This window comes from Mus pahari, chromosome 10 (assembly GCF_900095145.1).
Source record: "Mus pahari chromosome 10, PAHARI_EIJ_v1.1, whole genome shotgun sequence".
NCBI lineage: Eukaryota > Metazoa > Chordata > Mammalia > Rodentia > Muridae > Mus > Mus pahari.
The window spans coordinates 115,012,548-115,032,136 of NC_034599.1; the positions used below are offsets into that span (position 1 = coordinate 115,012,548).

Consider the following 19,589-nt stretch of genomic DNA (forward strand, 5'->3'; position numbering starts at 1 on the left):
TGAACACACAGAATTACAGACTGTGGCTCTTACGTGAACACACAGAATTACAGACTGTGGCTGTTACATGAACACATAGAATTACAGACTGTGGCTCTTACGTGAACACACAGAATTACAGACTGTGGCTGTTACATGAACACATAGAATTACAGACTGTGGCTCTTATGTGAACACATAGAATTACAGACTGTGGCTCTTGAGTCCCAGGAAGAATCCTATTTTCATGGAAGCTGCTCCAGCTACCTTCCCATGGCCCTGGGTGGCATGGGGCTTTGTTCCCAGGACGAGACTTCAAAAATGTTGTGGTTCAAGTTGACTCAGTGCACAGGCACAGCTTCTGCGACCGAGAGCCAGAACATGCAGGTACCTTCACTTCCCATATCCAACACATTTGCAAAGCACTTGAGTCAGAACTAACTGTAGCCATGTTTTTGGAGGCAGTGTTTAAAGTGCTGGGGACCCCAACTCCAGGGATGTGAGTTTGAAACAATGTCATGCTAATACACTGAATCAATAGCACAGGAGAACTGTGTCCTGTGCACAGCCTGTAGCGGGGGAGGATGAGCAATGCAGGGCACTGATGGGCTTACGCAGTCTGGAAACCTTTTCTTTATTCTTCCTTACTACAAAGTCAAGACGCTAATTCCACAACATTCCAAATCCCACCCCACCTTTGGAAACAGGGTGCCTACAGAATGGTGTTGACTGCCCTCCTGTGACCACCTCTGGGTCATCCCAACCCACAATTCATGCAGTCATGTGGGCACTTCAGAGATCATCTGGCCAATTCCATGGTAACATGACTTGTTAGCTTTCATGTCTCTTCTACATACACCATAGTGCAGACTTGACCCAGTCCTCAAAGTCACAAGCTTAGGAATGCTCCCAGAACCCTTGACCTAAGGATGCTGCCAAATTAAATGCAGGTGTTCTTCACCAGCTGCCCAGACGCTGACTCTTATCAGTACAGACCTGGAGAGCAGGACCAGGTTATCTCATCTTTTTTGGGAGGCTCACCTCACCAGGTCAAGGGGAATGAGGTCATCCCAGATATGCCCTGTGCCTCACTTTTCATTCATAGCTGGAGGGTTCTCTGAAGGAAGAAACCACTGCTCCTCTTTCTACTTCCTGCTGCTTCTCTTAACTTCCTAGGGTACATTTACATTTGGGATCCTATAGCACAGCAACACTTAAAAGTGGATTATGCCAGGAGAGGCTGTGCACACACAGACCCAGCTACTTTTCAGTTACTTATGGGCTGCAGCTGAAAGATCTCAAGTCAGAAGCCAGCACAGGCAATTTAGCAAGATCCGACCTCAAGATAAAGTGATAAGGCTCTGTGAATCTCTGTGGTACCCGGTCCATCCCTGGCACCACAGGCCCATGCGCGCGCACGCGCGCAAACACACACACACACACACACACACACACACACACACACACTCGCGCGCACACACACACACACATGCACACACACACACGCGCATGTGCACGCGCACACACACACACGCACGCACACGCGCGCGCGCACACACACACGCGCATGTGCACGCGCACGCGCACACACACACATACACACACACGCGTGAATCACTCATAAGAAGAGTGCTTTCTTTTGAGAATAGTCATTCACATCCACAGTGGGCTGAACCCATGAAGAAGATCAGGGCTGTCTCTGTCTTCACTTTGCCTGCTGTTACCAGGAAAAAGGCCTACATACATACATTAACAGACACATAAATAAATAAGTGCAAAAAAAGTTTTGTACAGTACATACTTGAAAAAAGTCAACACATTAGTTCCGTACCCCCATTCCAAAAGTTATCGAGTTTTACTCTGTCTCAAAACAACCTCTATCCCGTGTGAGCGCAGACAGGGTGGGGGCTGCCTCTCCGGCACGTGCCAGTTCACTTTCTCTCATTGTCAGGAAACCCAGACTTGCAAATTAGCAATATGCTTATGAGTTTTGGCCAAGACAATGAAAACACACAAGTGAATGTCCCGCAGGGGGGAGGCTCTTGGCCCTGAGTGGTGGTGACAGCCTCTAGACAGCCACTTACTTTTCAAATAACACACACAAGGCCATGCCTTTCCCCAACATAGGCTTGGGGTCAAGATCGACAGAACTTCCTTGAGGACTCTAAGTGGAAAGCCAGCAAGAAAGTAGGACCAAACCACCTCACAGGTGACCAAGAGGCAATGACTTTCTCTCAATCGCCTTTGAAACCGGAAACAACACTGAGGAGGATTTTCAAGGGGGGAGGATGGGCTGCTGCAGCCTTACCACAGGAAATGGTCCGGGTTTCTGATGTTTGCTCTCCCATGGCTTACCCAAGGGGTCTCACTCACTTTCTGTCCTCTGTAAATGTTATTTCCCAGAGCACCCGGTCACTCTCCAGGAAACTTGTCACAGTGAAACGGCCTGAAGCACAGGATCAGAATCACCCAGTTCCTGGACCCTAGCCTAACCAGACCTACTCATCAGCCACTCACGACCCAGTCTAGGAGGGGAATATGTGGATGCATACAACAGATCCAAAGACAGGTTACTTCAAACATCCACTTCGTATACCTTATAGGCAGAACTTTATTTGCCTATAAAGCTAGTTGTTGCTCATGTAATCCCAGTGCTCAGGGGCTAAAACAGGAGGTGTAAAGGCAAGGCCAGCCTGGGCTACAGAATTAAGGCCCTGTCTTTAAACAAATAAAATGTCATAGAATGAAATAAAGGTTGGAATGAGACTTGGCAGGTCTGTACATGCAGGCCCTGTGAGGACTGCCTGAGATGAACTGCTGGAGCACACCCTGTAGAGACATTGGCTGGACTGTAAATCCCAAGTGTTACTGTATTTCAGCAGTGAACAACTCTTGGTTTTGACTAGTGTAGAGCACAGAGGCAGAGGTGGGCTCCAGGGGTGGTTCAACAGTAGAGTGTCATCTAAGTTCCAAAAGCTGCACTGGATGGAGGCCAGGGACTCGGGTGGCACAGGACAGTGGAGAAAACATCAGGGATCCCATCGCCTCGTGACTCCATGGAGTAGTACCAGGCTCTGGCTATGCTTGTCCGCTGGCCCTGTGATCAGTGACTCTGGGTATTTATGCTTCTGTGGGGTCCCTGCTCACTGTGAGTCTCTGGTTCTGTGTATTCAGATACTGCAGCAATGAAGGTATGTCTTTACGTAATCTTTATGAAAATTATGAAGGGAGCTAAGAGAGCCAGAGGCCTGGGTTGGGTGTTTGATTTTAGACAAACCTTTCTGTGTTCATTATAAAGAGAAAGAACCACAGTCTACCCACTGTCTAGCTTCGTCAACAGCTAACTTATGGCAAAACTTGGGCCATGGATCACCCAGCCAGCCTCTTTTTCTGGATTGCTGGTGCATAACAAATCACTCCAAAATTCAGTGGCTTATCAAATCATTATCTCACTTAAGGTGGGTCAGGAATTTGGAAGTGGTGGGGCAGCTTTGGTTGGTTGGAGCAGAGCTTCTGAGAAGCCTCAGAGTGGAGTCAGACTGCAGCCTCCAAGCCGGCCTGAGGCCAAGGGGGTGGGGGTGGGGGTGGGGGTGGGGGTGGGGGGAACTGCAGCTGAATACATCCTCTTGCAATCTGCTTTCTAAGTCAACTTTTTTGGAGCAGAGCCATTCTTCTCTGTTGACAAACTGTCTGCAGAACTCAGTACTTGTGACAGAGAGTACACGGCCACACATTTGGGACTGTTTACTATCTGTTCTTTACAGAGAAAAAGTTGCCAACTCCTGGTGCAGAGAATCTGGGCTGCTCATGGGTGTTGGCAGCAGGCCATGTTCCTTGTCATGTGCGGTTCTCTGCTGGCTACCTGAGTGTCCTTATGACCTGGCAGCTATCTCTTCCCAAGAGCCATTGAATCAGGAGCCAGGAATCCAGAGGCCTTTGTCTTTATAACCTAGCCTAGAAGAGACATGCCATCACGGCTGCAGTATAGTTCTGGGCACATAGCACCACAGGGATGCAGAGGTTCTACAAAGGTATAAATGCCGGGAGGCACAGAACACTGGGGTCCCTCTTGTAAGCTGACAAGCACCGACAGACGTGTTCTTACACGTGTTCTTACACTGTAAGCTCAGGGGTTGAGTCAGGACCATGCAGCAGGACTTTTCTGCTCTTAACACTTGCCAATCCTGCAATGTAGATAATGTTTGATCTACTTCATGCTTAAGCTTCAACCATCGTATATGGTCCTGGTGACTCAGGGTCAGTGAAGGATTGGCTCCAGGAACCCAGAGTTCTTGCACAAATAACCCAGCATCTGACCCACACATCCTCCCTTAGTCAACTGCCAGTACCTACTGCTGTGTGAACAGTACAGATGCAGCTGTGCAGTACAGCTTAGGGAGCAATGCCCGGGGGCAGAGTCAACCATGGACACAGGGGCCTAACTGAAGGGAATATCTTTGGGGATAAGTTTTACTTACCTGCATTTTCATTTTGCATTACAATATTGCTTTTTATGTTTCAGAACCATTATTATTATTATTATTATTATTATTATTTCCTATTAATTGGGTGGTATTTTAAATAATTATTGAATCCAAACATTCCCTGTGTTTTGCTTTCTACTCTTGGGAGAAAGAGATGAGCAAACATGCAGTTCCTAGAGATTTCTCTAGAACCCCATGTTCCCTAGTCTAGCAACCACTACATTTGCTGCAATCCCTTGTCTGTGGTAGCACAAGTCATATCTCTGAGACTCCCACGCAATGTAAATCAGTAGGATAAACAGCATAGCTTATTCTGTTTTAAAGGATCCCCAATCTTAGCAATTAAAAGTTTAAGAATGTGTTTTTCACAGGGTGTGTCTCAACAGAGCCTGTCTATAAAGCCAGCTGGCCCTTGGCAACTGAGGCAGCCGAATGGTGACCTGGCGACAGCACACCGAGACTCTTGTCTCAACAACAATGAAGTGTGTCCTATGCATGTAGAACATTCAGTAATGGCTTCTCGCATTCGATATGCAGATATAATGAGTGGGGAGAAATTCACAAGTCAATTTGGTGCTTTAAAAACACATGTAGGCATGGCTTTGACCCTGCTGCTCATCACTTAATGCCCCTCCTCTGACCATAACAGCCTGTCTGGAGTAATCCTTCCCCAGGAAGCTCCAAGCTCAACAGCTACAGGAAACCATCTCTCAACTGATGATGCCAACAGTAAATCTTTTCCTGGAATAATTTCTTTTTTACCATTGTAAAACACATGTAGCAAAGCTTTTCACCTCTGCCACGCTTCTTACGTCTGGTGGGGAAACTAGGATGCACAGATTTTAAAGTTTGTTTACAAAGCAGATGAGATCGGTGGCAACCAACAGACTGTTCCCTGGGGAAAGCAAGTACAGTCCGAGGCCTTTAGGAGCTGCAGCTACATGTGGAGGACTCCATCCCATGCTTTAAGAGCCACAGCTACATTTGAAGGACTCCATCCTGTGCTCTGAAGACTTCTCTGGAGAGAATGGAAAATACTGAGGGAATGGCAGCCTGGCAGGGTACAGGGCTGCCCCACAGCCTGGATTTGCTAGGTTTTAGCACAAGGGCTAAGTGCTCTATCTGGCTTACTTTGCGGTTACACTACAGACTTAGTAAGCTTTCCTTATTACTGATGGGGGGAAAAAGTCTGGGTTTTACCAAGCCAGCACTGGGGTCTGTCTGAAGGGTTCACGTGGAACTCCTCAGCACATTCCTTCCCCTAGCGATCCCAGGAAGGCGCATGACTTGTCTCCATTTTTGCCTGTGTGTGTGTCTATTTTAAGACTCTCACTTTGTCCAAGGACATCATTTGTCATTTATTTAATACACTGGCTTCTGAGCTATGTGCGAGTCAACAAAGTCTGAGGTATTTATCCAGAGACTGTTTTATGCTAGGCCTTGTACTGTGTAGGACACTATCTGGACATAGAACTTCACAGCTCACACAGGAGACAAGCCTGACCAAGGACAGTGGCCCCATCACACAGTGGCAGGAGACCCCAAGTGCCAGGAGCCAACATCTGCCATTGCAGACATCTCCTCCTCCCCACCTCCCACTCTCTTTACACAGAAGTTAGGGGCTGTGGGAAGGGCACCACGCATCCTGCTCTATCACTTCTCTACCTTACCCACTTCAGGCAATGCTTCCCACTGAACCGGGAGCTAGGGTGGCAGCCAGTGAGCCTCCAGTCTCTGTCCGCACAGCGCTGGGAATATAAGCCTGACATGGCCACATTGGGCCTTTTGCTTCCATGGATACTTGGATATGAATTCAGGTCACTAGCATAGCAAGCCCTCTCACCCACTGAGCTGTCTCTCCAGCCATCTGTGAGGACGTTTATCATGCTGGCTGTGCAGGCTCGCAAAGGATGTACTAAAGAAGCTAAGGCAGAAAAATCTCGAAGGTTAACTCCTTAGCTGAGACAAAGCTACTGTGGGGAAAATGGCCTAGGAATGGCTAACAGATCCCACGCAGAGGCCTCTGGGAGTCACCTGTGTGAGGGGGTGGGGGCAGGCAGTCCTACTTGCCTCTGCTGACTAGTTTTATGTCAGGTTGATATAACCTGCAGGGACCTGAGAAGAGGGAACCTCAAGTGAGAAAATGCCCCCACCAGGTTGGCCTGTGGGCAGAGCTGTGGTGCACTTTATTGGCTGATGATTACTGAGGGCGGGTCCAGCTCAATGTGGATGGTGCTACCTCTGGGCTATTGGTCCTGATGCTACAGAAAGCAGGCTGGGTCGCCCTTAGCAACAAGCCAGTGGGCCACAATCATCCACAGCCCCTGCCTTGACTTTTGTCAGCATGGAGTATGACCTGAGAGTTGTAAACTGAAACAAACTTCTTCCCCAAGTTGTTTATAGTCAGAGTATTTGATCACGGCAATCGAAACTCTTGAGACACCACCCAGACACCACCATCATACAAGGTGCTCAGACACAAGGAGGTCCTTGTTCCCACTTAGCATCCCTGTCTCCCCTCAGCACACTGTCCCAGTACATCCTCATCATGACCTTACAGCCTGTATGGTAGGCACCATCTCTCCTGACCCCTGTGGAATAACAAGAAGAACATAACACAGGCAGGTATAGGTATAGCCACTCACCCCGCAGCGTCACAGGGCTCTGAGATGAGCTGCGTGACCCAGGAGAAGAGGGATGTGATGACTCCGAGATCAGGCTTTCTCCAGAGCGCTATCCCAGCTAGACAGGCAGTGCTGGTGAGGGCTGGGCTCTGAGCTGAGGGCTCTGGGTAATAATCCTGTACTGATTTGGGCGCTTGTCTTGTTCTTTGAGCTGATTTCTGGGCAGCTATAGGCTTCTGTCCTTGCTCACTGGCTCACATATATGCTCTGGACTTTGCAGCCAGGCTGCCTGGAGTAGCTAGCTAAGTGGCTACTGACTGCTCTGGGATGGGTACTAGACTACAGTTACCAAATGGTTCTTGGATAGTCCTTTCTATTTAATTGAATCTTTTAAAAATGACTGGATACCAAGTAAGCCAATTTATAAAGAAACACAGGCAACCGCAAGTTCTTCCTGAAGGTCTCAATTGAGCTGAGTAATTTCAAATGCCCTTTCAAAGTCTACCTGCTTGCTCTTCTTATACATATCTAGTTTGCCTGTGTGTTTAGAAATGCCAGTTTCCCACTGTGAGGGATTGAGCTCTGCTTCTAGCACTTTCTTCCAAGTTCACTGCAGAACAGTTTATCCCTGGGAGGTTCAACAGAGGGTGTTGAGCACCTCCCGCTGGCCAGACCCAGGCCTCCAAGTCAGGATTTATGGTATGCTGGTTAAAAGACCAATCCCATTCAGAGTGCAAATTCATCTCCTGATAGGCTTGGTGGCGAGACTGCCTAAGCTCTACTGTGCCTGGCTCTGGTGTGGGAACAGAGGAGGAGGCAGGGCAACGAGAGGCTTTAACATGTGACCAGAAGCCCCCCTCTCTCTATGACAAAGGGCAGAGCAGGGAGTTGAGGCCATAGTTAGTTACAAGACAGGGTGGAACACCAGGCTAAAGAAGGCAGAAAACACAAGCCCTGGGAAAGGCACTTGCCAGCGGAGGTGTGGAGAGGCACAAGCAGGTGGCCTGACATTCCAGGACATCCCCTTAGGACATCTCCTTCTCCAGCAGGGAGGCTCAGTGGGAAGGCTGAGGAGGCGATGAGCTTTCCCCATGTTCATTCCTGCATATTTGACTGACAGTTTTCTTTTTCCATTTTCAAATGTGGTGGGGGGCACATATGTATATGTGCTTGTGTGGGTCTGGCTGTGTGGGTGTGTTTGTGCACATGATTGTGGATACGTGCAGAGGCCCAAAGCCAATGTTGGGAATTACCCTCTATCCTATTCACTGAGGCAGGCAGAACCTCCCAGTCAACCCCACGCTCCCTTGCTACAGTCCATCCAGCTTACAGGCCAGCTTGCTCTGCAGATGGATGCCTAGCTCTGCTTTCTGAGGTTGGAATTGCAGGCCACTTGCCTGTGGGTTTTGGAGTCTGAACTCTGGTCCTCATACTTTAACTACTGAGCCATCTCCCTAGCCCAAAATAGAATTTTCTAATTCCAAGAGACCTTAAAAATACTCTTCATACAGATTATCCATGCTATATTAATAAGTTACCATCTAAAGACTTTATGTTCTAATTTTTCTGTATATGAAAAATTTCCAATAATCGTTAAACCTCTTATTTTGCATGAAAGAAAACATTATTTTATACAGAACTTATAACCCGCCTCCTTACTTTTGAGGGGGGCAGAGTTCACTATGCTATAGTCCTGGCTACCTGAGAACTTCCTACATAGTCTAGAATGGCCTAAAGCTCACAGATACCCACCTGCCTTGACAGTAAGTACCGTATGGACTTTAAGTGTGTAACCCCCTCTGTCTACAGGCATGGTACGTCTACCTCTTTCAGTATGGACTTTAAGTGTGTAACCCCCTATGTCTGTAGACGTGGTATGTCTGCCTCTTTCGGTATGTGACTGTTTTAGTTCTCTAGAGCTACACTCTCCACCACAAGGCTGTTTCACTGTGGAGCTTGACTGAGGCTCAGGACCTATCATGGTATAGTAAGCCCAGCTGACTGGAGACCAGGTTCTCTTGTCTCCTCTTCTGGTTTGAACCCCCACATCCAGCCACAGTTCTCTCCTAACATGGGGAGGTCCCCGTCTGTAACTCTGCCCTGAGAGCCCTTACCTCTCAGAGGGTCAGCTAGGGTGGATTCTTCTCATGTTTCTCCCTCTAGTTCTCTAAGTATTGTGTGGTGCAAGGGGTGTTGGACCTGAAATTGGTCCCCAAGAAGACACTGCCCAATCCACTGCCTCCATTCTGTTGTTGCTAAAATTGATAATGGAGGTAACCACTCTGAGCATCTAGAGCTCGCTGTCTTCTGGTTGTTCTCCTCACAGGCAGAAAATCACTAGTGGTAAATCCCACCGAGGGTAAGGTCTCCCCCTATTCATTCATTCATTCATTCATCCATTCATTCATTCATTCTCTCAATCCCTCCCTCTCTCTCTCCCTCCTCTTTCATCTGGTAGAACAAGGCAACAATCATCACAGTACTCTTTAAGGCTCTGCCCACAGGTTTTCAGTCTCTCTGTAAGATACTATTTGGAATCCTATTCACTGGCTTCTCCTCCCCAGTCCTTCTATATAAGGCACAGTTAGAAAATGTTGGGAGCAGCTCTGCAGTGATTCTTAGAAACCTGTATTTATCATTTCCCATTGCCTGGCTATTTCTGCTTGCTTAGCCTCACCCTTGGTGACATTACAGATCTGGTTTGGGCTATCCCATCCTCTACCAGAATCCTCTGTGTTTATTTAACTGACAAGCCAAGGCTAAAGGAAACACTGTGACTTGGCTACTGTGCTAGAGGAATAGAGTCCAGCGGTGTCTCCAAGCACATGGCTCTTACCTGTTGCTTGAGCGCCTCCAAAGATTCGAATTCCAATCTGGCCAGTTTCTGCTGGATATGCCGTGGTTTATCAGGGATGGCAAATGCGAGTATGAACTTCAGAGCCAAGAGTGCATGCTGCAAAGAGAAAGACCTCGTGTTGAGAGTTTCACCCACCTGTTGTCAGCAGAGAAGTTAGATCCTAAAGGATGTTGGACTCTTTCTGTTAACTTTAGGGACTACTGAGTTAGTGGCCTCTGACATATCATAGACTAATCAGGCCAGGAGTTGCACTGGCCAACTCTGGTATGGTTCAGCTTTTGGAGTATGTAGTGGCCTTGACCTTGGGAACACTGGCAGATGCTTAGGCACACAGAAGCTAAAACAGTCCTGGTCAGATGTTCTCATGTGCTATATATATATATATATGTGTGTGTGTGCGTGTGCGTGTGTGCGTGTGTGTGTGTGCGTGCGTGTGTGCGTGTATGTGTGTGTGTGTGTGCGTGTGTGTGTGGTCAGATGTTCTCATGTGATATATATATATATATATATATATATATATATATATATATATATGTGTGTGTGTTCAGATGTTCTCATGTGCTATATATATATATATATATATATGTGTGTGTGTGTGTGTGTGTGTGAGAGAGAGAGAGAGAGATATCCAGTTAAGACCCTGGTCAGATGTTCTCATGTGCTATATATATATATATATATATATGTGTGTGTGTGTGTGTGCGCGCGCGTGTGTGTGTGAGAGAGAGAGAGAGAGATCCAGTTAAGACCCTGGATATCACCTACAAAGGAAAAACTGGCAATGAGAAGGAGCTGGGTTGTACCATTATCCTGTTAGTGATAAGGAGAAGAAAACCTCTTCCTTGTTACCTGAGAAACAACCTAGTTGTGAGGAGAGGAACCTTCTGTGGTTTGCAGCTGGAGCCACCCCACCCCTACCCGTCCTCACCTAACAAACCTACACCCTTGTTTGTGCCTCCTGGAGTCTTGGCAGGAATGGGTTTAAGGAACAAAACAAAACAAAACAAAGTTCCTCTGAGGCCTGGCTTCCCTCAGGTGCAGAGCATCTGGAAGGGACATCAGCCTGCCCATATCTTCAGCCTTTTCAGCACAGAAGCCTTTTGTAAGGGACAAAATTTACATTAAAAAAGGATTATGCTCTGCCAAGCACCTTGCCTTACCTGATCAAGACTTCCCATTTGCCCAGAAATCAGCTTACAGCTCAGAGAAGCTGGAGTCCAGAAGGAAGAGCTGTGGGATGGGTAACCTGGCTGGGCTGCTGCTTAGCTCTGGGATGGGTAACCTGGCTGGGCTGCTGCTTAGCTAACAGCCTCCGGTCCCACTGGATTCCCAACACCAGCACCACAGATACTGTCCAGTCTACTGACAGGAAAAGCTGATAAGGAGCAGGGCACACATTTGAGGGAAAACATTCTCAAAATGACGGGTGGAAGGAACCTGTCCATGGAACGAAGGCACTTTATGCGCCACGACTGCCATTTTTCATCAGCAAAATCCGTTCCTAAGTCTGCTGCTTTGTTTTTGAGACGAGGTTTTATTCTACAACCGGACCGGCCTCAAATTCATGAACCTCCCCTGCTGCCAAGTCTCAAGGGTTGTGGTGACTGCACCACACCAGACCCCAGAAACATTTTCTTAAAAGTAAAACTGATAAAATTATATAATAAAGAAAGGAAATAGAAAAGAAAAAGTGTGCAAGGGGATCAGGTGGAAAATGTAAAACTAATACACAGAACATTTATTCGACACAAGGGTCTGCTTTAAGCAGTGGTTAAGGAGGGTGGGGGGCAGAAAGACAATGACCATAGGAAATCAGCTTTGAGTTCAACACCTCGGGGGCAGTAATCTCTGCAGACCACTGGCTAGCAGGTCGTGCTGGTCCCTGCAGGGATGGGGAGCCTAGGGAGCCTCCAGTTGGGTGCACAGGGAGTGGAGCCATTTTATTTTGTGAACACTAGAACATCCTGGTGTGTTTTCCCAAGAGCCTATGCCCAGCCCCTTGGCTTCTGAAACAAAGTGCAAATCAGAACTGAATTCGTGGGATCCTGAGAAGTGAAGTTGACTCCTACAGGGCTCTAGCTATGTGTGCAGCAGCCTCAATCCAACACAAGAAACGTCTCAGAAAAAATAAGAACCCTCTGACCAGTAGAAACTGTTCTGGACAAATGCTCATTGACAAATCAACTCCTGGGGAGGAGCTTGGCGGCAGTGGCAGCAGCAGCAGCAGCAGCAGCGCATTTCCACTCACGGCTCGCTCTTTACCCACTGGTAATATTTTGTAGTTATTTTTATATTTTAATCCCTTTAGATTTATTTTATATGTATAATGTTTTTGCCTGCATACGTGTATGTGCACCATAAAGGCCTGGTGCCCTCAGAGATCAGTAGAAGGCCCTGAAGGCCCTGAAACTAGAACTTACAGATAGATAATTGTGAGGCACCATGTGGGTGCTGAGAACTGAATGAACCCAGATCCTCTGCAAATGCAGCAAGTACTCTTAACTGCTGGGACTTCTGTCCAGTCCTTGCTTGTATCTTTTAAATTCCACTCCTCTGTACCCCTCCATCCAAACTCCTGTAGTCATTCGCTGCTTATGCTCCCGTAAGTTACCCAATAAACTCCCAGGTCCATCTAAAGACATGGGTGGAACTGTTACTCTAGCTGGTGTCCCATCTCCTGTGAGTGAAAAGGCATTTGTTCACACCTCCCCAGAGAAAGCAGGGGTAGGGGCAAAGGGCAGGTGATAAGGGCCAGGGGGCAAGGCAAGGGCCAGAGGGCAGAGGGCAAGGGCAGGCAGGGGGCAGGGGGAACACAGGAGAGAGGGGGTCAGAGGGGGGAGGCAGTGGGCAGAGGGAACAAAAGACAGAGAGGGCAGGACAGCTCCAGTGACCCAACACACAGCTCTCTTCAAGCTCTCTGCTCTTGACACACCAAACAGGCACGCAGACAGAGACAGGGTCTCCCTGCCATCCCATGCGCCCTGGGCCTCCGCAAAGCTATTTGGCTATTTGTACTATTTCTGACAAGAAGCCGGTCTTGAGTGAGGAGCTGGGCATGAAAGGTTAGCAGAATGTTGAAATAAAGACATCCCAGGAGAAGAGCACGCAGAAATTGTTAGGAGAGCCAACAGTGTGCTGCCGAATGGACACCATCAAACATCAGAAGCCCTCTCCTGCCCTCTCTGCCCCACAGCTCACTCAACAACAGCTTGGGTGGGGGGCTCCAATCAGAATAAAGGCTCCTCACTCTCACCAAGTAGACAGTGACCACTGACCACAGGAAAGCATAGGCTGGGGTACCATAGCACCTATGCTCAGACATTCCCACAAGACATTGCAAATCTATGAATCTTCTTTTCCTCATGTGTCTGTCATTTCTGCATGGTGTATGGTAAGATACACATGTAGTCATCTGTGAGATCACTGTGTTAATTGTCTTGTCAAATCTAACCCCTGCCTACCTACCTTCAGCTCAGTTTGGGCCTCGGGATGTTAGTGACAACAGTTTTCCTGTCATCTATCTTTCTGAAGTAAAACAGTATTGGAATGAATGCTTGTGTCCTTCATTGCAACCTAAACATCAGGCCAGGTCTGTTTACAAATAATAAAGATGGTGGGCCAGGGACACAGCTCAGTGTGCTTGTTCAACATGCTTGAAACCCTGGATTTAACCCCCAGCGCTCCAAGAAAATGAGATGAAAATCCTCCTTATGAATTTTTGTGTGAGGAAGTGAATGTGTGAACTTGCTTGTGTGTGTGTGCACATGTGTGTGCTCATGTGCATGTTTGTGTATGTGCGTGGGTGTGCTTCTGTGTGTACACATGTGAAAGATAACCTCAGTGTCTTCCTCAGACTCTGTCCACCTTTCTTTTTTGAGCTGGATAGCTCAGTGGCCCGGAGCTTGCCAAGTAGGTGACGCTGGCTGACGAGGGAGCCCCAAGGCTCCCCCCATCTCTACCTCCCCACCGCTGGCATTGAATGTGCACACCTGGCTTTTCCACATGTGCTACAGGGTTTGAATTCAGATCCTTATGCTCATAAGGCAAGCACTTTACCTACTTTACTGACTGAGCCATTTCCCAAGCCCACCCTGTGAAAGTTTCAGTCTAACAGCAGGTATCTGCCTCACAGATGTTTACTTATTCACTTTTTTGTATCCCACACTGATCTTAGGTCCTGACACAAAAGTGGAAAAGACTCAGGAATTACGACATCCGGCAGCACACAGGGACTGTGAGCTCTCCACTGTCTTCTGGGCACTGCTGTTCTCAGGAAAGCTTGAAGCACAGGGTGCTAACTCATGGCACATGGATGAGAGAAAGCAAAGGGGGTGGATTTAACTTTTTAAACCCACTTCAATACCTGCTGTATGCTGAAGTGATGAATTTCTTTAACTAGAACTGGATGTGCACCTCTTTGCTTGCCCTTCAGATACCTTAGCTGGCTCTCTCATACTGGCAACCTGGTACTCAGCAGGTGCAGAAAAAGCCACCCACGCCTGCAGAGCCATTAGTAGAAAAGGAAAAGGACACTATAAAAATAGACCCACAGATGCTGGGGTTTATAATTAATGGCAATTTCTACCACACTTCTGAATGTGATCTTTTAGATAAAGCATGGGTATTTTAAGGCTCCAAAAGTTTTAAAGCACACAGAGGTTTACCTTGAAGATGCTAGACGTCTGCTCACTGTAAACATCTATGCTCACAGCCACAAGGAAGTGCACAAGCCTGTGCCCAGATGCAAAATAGTGGAAACTGTGCTGCACTAAGATGGAAATGCGCAACCCAAAGAATCAACAAATCGGATCTACAGAGGACACTGTGCACGTGATAAACTTGACACTGAGTGAAGAAGGACGGGCCATTCAGAGCCTCAAGCCGTGACAGTAGATACCCAACCTTCCCTGGAGAGAAAGGATGCACACTGCATGCACTAATGTGGATGCCCACACAGGAAGAGGAGATGAATGAGAACCAGGCAAAGATGCCTGCACCATGGGTAGAGGAGCAGGGCCCGTGGGGTCAGCATACCTGAGGTGGTGATGGTCTCCCGGGGAGAAAATACAGCATTCTTGTGAATGAAACAGAAGAGCCGAGGCTTTCTAGTATTTGTTACTTGTAAGTCTTGCTCAGAGCTGTTTATGACATACCATGGTGAAGCACAAAACAGAGTATCACCATTCTGTAAGCTTGACATGTGTGTTGCATCATCATTAACTCGATTTATGGATGGCATTTAATAGGAACTAGGGTAAGCTGCCAAAAGAGAAACTAGCTAATGTAGAATCTAATGAGGGATGTGTCTTTGATCACACTGAAATAATTCAGAGAGGAAAGGACATAAAGGTGGCTTAAAAAACTGAACCCAACACAAAGATTAATAGCACATGTCTGAGTTAGTTCAGATGAGCCCTCTCACTGCAGGAGTGTGCACATGTCTAACTGTGGGACAGATGTATGTTTCTCCATGTTCATCACATGTCCAGCAGAGTGTGTGTTTCACCATAAGTAGATGTGTATTTTCTGTGAGTCACAAGATCATCACACACTTCAAGAAGCTCAGTGCCATAAATTAAGCAAACAGCCTTATGGCCTCAGAGGCCTAACATCTGAAACACTGGCACCCACAGTGGAGAGTCAGGCTCTAATGTCTCTGTGGCATCTCTGGAGCTCAAGACCTGATCAGCCAGCACATGGGTCCCCAGTTTCTACTCCAGGGGAAGTTGGGGGGCCTTGAATAATCATTAATGATTCTCTGTCATTTGTGACTGAGTGACACAGAGCTGGTGAGAGACGGGAGAAGGATGGGATGCATCCATTGTTCCGAGCCTGCTACCTGTATGAGGGAAATAACTTAACCCGATGCCTGCCACCCATGCACCTTGTTATTTATGTAAGACTGAAATCCCCTAAATTCTGACCATGCTGACCAAGCCTCACCCAGAGATCCCTTACAATGTAAACTATTACTAACACTCTGCAGATGCATATCCTGAAAGCAACTGAAATACACTGTAAGCCAAGTGGCCTGTGTTCCAGGAATACAAAGCTGGTTTTACAGGAGAAAGTTAATGTCACACAACACATTGTTCTCAGGAGACAAATGACATATTACATCCATATATGTAGAAGAGTTTTGACACAGAATACTCACTTATTATGGAAACTCTCAGCAAACTACAAACAGAAGGAAATATTTTCAATTTAAACAGCACATCTAGCTGTGGGGATGTAGCTTAGTGTCAGGGGAAAGATGAGAAGCTAGAGGACCTGGGGAGATGGCTCAGTAGAGAAAGGACTTGCTGTGAGGACATGTTCATATCCCCAGCACCCCATGGCTATGCATATTTGTAACTCCAACACCTAAGGTGCAGACTGACCACCAAGTCTAGCTACAACAGTGAGCTACAGGTTCCATGAGAGACCCTGCCTCAAAAACCAAGATGGAGAATGAAGGAGAAAGAGTTCTTTGTGTTGACTTTTGGCCTCTACATTCACACACATAGAAGGGTGTGCCCACAGACACACATACACACATGCACACACACAGGAGGGTACACCCACAGACATACATGCACACATGCACACACACAGGAGGGTGCACCCACAGACACACATGCACACACACAGGCGGGTGCACCCACAGACACATATGCACACGCACAGGAGGGTGAACCCACAGACACACATGCACACACACAGGAGGGTATACCCAAAGACACACATGCACACACACAGGAGGGTGCACCCACAGACACACATGCACACACACAGGAGGGTGCACCCACAGATACACATGCACACACATAGGAGGGTGCACCCACAGACACACATGCACACATGCACACACACAGGAGGGTGCACCCACAGACACACATGCACACATGTACACACACAGGAGGGTGCACCCACAGATACACATGCACACACATAGGAGGGTGCACCCACAGACACACATGCACACACATAGGAGGGCACACCCACAGACACACATGCACACACACACGAGGGTGCACCCACAGACACACATGCATACACACAGGAGGGTGTACCCACAGACACACATGTACACACACAGGAGGGTGCACCCACAGACACACATGCACACACACAGGAGGGTGCACCCACAGATACACATGCACACTCACAGAAGGGCACAGCCAGACATATATGCACACACACAGGAGGGTGCACCCACAGACACACATGTACACAAAGTGTACCCACAAATACATACGTAAAAAATACACTAATACACACAACCCCACCACCACCAATAACAAACACCTCACAGCTTAGTATCATATATAAATGGCAAAACACCTACTGCTTTTCCTTGACAACCAGGAGCAAAGCAGCGACACTCCACTAGAAGCTCTAGCCCGTGCAGCCAGTCTAGCAAGGGGAAGCTCCTGAGATCTACAGATGGCTAGGCTGTGTGCCTAAGATATCTGTGTTTTACCCCATAGAGGACACACTACTATTGTTGACAGTCAGAGCCAGCAGAGTCGGGAATACAGAGTCAACACAAAAATAAAATCTTTTGCCAAACAATTAAAATAGAAAAATCAATACATACTCATCTATGAGAAAGACTGAATTTAGTACAAATACTATAGAAAAACCTATATAGCCAAAGAAATGACTGAGTGGGCAAAGGTGCTTGCCACACTGCCATGCCAGCCTGGCCACTTGAGCAAGAGCCCCACATCTCACTGTGGAAGGAGGACATTGGCTCCTGAAAGTTGTCCCTCCCTCACGTGCATACTCACCCCTTCTTTTCCTCACACACTCTCAGATACACAACTATAACAAAGTCAAATCTATAAAATACGGCCGTGGAGGTAAGAGAGCCCTATGGAAAAAGGCACACGATTATTTTTTTGGATTTAAAGATCTGGTATTGTTAAATGTCAATCATCTCAAATTGAACTACTGAGCCAATGCAGTCCTAGAAGTATCTGAAGTAAAAGTAGACATATTAACTCTAAAATTATATGAGAATCTGGACTAGAAAAACCACTGGAAAAAAATCAGAGTGTGGGAGGGTTAACACCCTTTGATATGAAAACCAAAGGCCACATTAATATAATGTAAGAATCAGACTATAATAGTAGAATATGTCAGAAAGTTCTGCAGTTGGGGCTAGAGAGACTGCCCGGCGTACAGGGCAGTCTGCTGTGTAGGAACGTAGCACTGATAGAGATGAAGGCTGGCAAAGGCTCCTCAGTCTCACCAAGTGGACAGTGACCACAGGACAGCACAGGCTGGGATGCCACAGCACCTACACTCAGGCCTTGAGGACCCAGGTCTGGTTCCCACAACCACACCTTGGCTAACAACTGTAGCGTGCAGTCCAGAGCATCCAACGCCCTCTTCTGGCCTCCACAGACATGTATGCACGCAATACACAGACACACAATACACATAAAATAAATAAAAAACCTAAAAGAGAGAAAAAAGATATTTGTATCATTTTGTCACACATACACGGTTAGGAAAACATGACAAGGGATCAGTGAATACAAAGGGTGTTTTCAACCGTGACAGAGAAATAGCAACGTAAAACGCCCCAGCCCCTAGCCCAGCTACAGGCAAAGTTAACAGGAAATGGCTCATAATAGGACTACCACAACTGTGGGGCTACAAGATCAAGATTTTGGGACTGTGGGGTAATCAGAAATTTCTAAAACAAGACATAATAAAACAATAACCATGCACAGAATGACAAGTTAAGGTTTACTAACAATTAAAACCTCATCTTCAAAACATAGCATCAAGTCAGTGAGAATGTCCAGCCACAGACTGGAGGACATACCTGCAGTGTCTACTTTGACACTGGTCATGTTAACAGAACAGACAAGAACTCTAACACCTCAATTATGGAAAAAGAGTTTAAGGTGACAACAGTGTTTTAAAACAGTGTTCACAACATATAAAATGCTAGTGAGAATACAGAAAAACATGCAACACCATTTATCACCAGACTATGTAAGCTAAAGCCACAAGGTAAAGCCACAAGGAGAACCAGTACACACCTATACAAGGCTGAAAGCCAAACAAAGCAAAAGAAAGTGATGAGCAAATAAATTCCGGCGATGTTTGCAGCTTATGGCTCGCTTGACTGCTGGTGGACACGGCAAATACTGAAGGCACTGTGGGAAGCAGTCTGGCAAGTGCTTACAGAGCCGAAGGAGTATTTACCGTGACGGCGGCAATGGTATTGTGAAGTGCCAACTCAATGCAGATGTAAAGACATGGACTGTAGAGAGGAGGGTTCTCTGCAGCCTCCTCTGTGGTGACAGGGGACAGGGCGTCTGAGATATTCCACATAGGATGAATGAATAGGAAAATTATGGTGTGTTCATACAGTGCTATAGACTCTATTTAGAATAAACATAGTCACACTGACGGACTTCCAAAGCATCATGATGAGTAAAAAATCAGATATAAAAATCAGATATAAAGGCTCTAAGTGCTGTTATTCCATTGATGAGAATGGTAGAACAGGGGATCATATTCTACAGCATTTAAAAATCAAACCAAAAGAAGTCACTAGATATGCACTCACTGATAAGCGGATATTAGCCCAGAAACTTAGAATACCCAAGATACATTATGCAAAACAGAAGAAAACCAAGA

At 46.9% G+C, this 19,589-nt stretch overlaps 1 protein-coding gene across 1 annotated transcript in view; it reads right to left on the reverse strand.

Annotated features, from left to right (window-relative positions):
- Ano10 (anoctamin 10) overlaps nucleotides 1-19,589 on the reverse strand; it is a 117,543-nt gene that overhangs the window by 12,963 nt on the left and 84,991 nt on the right. Inside the window, exon 12 of the mRNA XM_021206019.2 lies at nucleotides 9,924-10,040. Within this exon, the coding sequence (XP_021061678.1) occupies nucleotides 9,924-10,040 (117 nt within the window). The remainder of the gene's footprint in view (nucleotides 1-9,923; nucleotides 10,041-19,589) is intronic.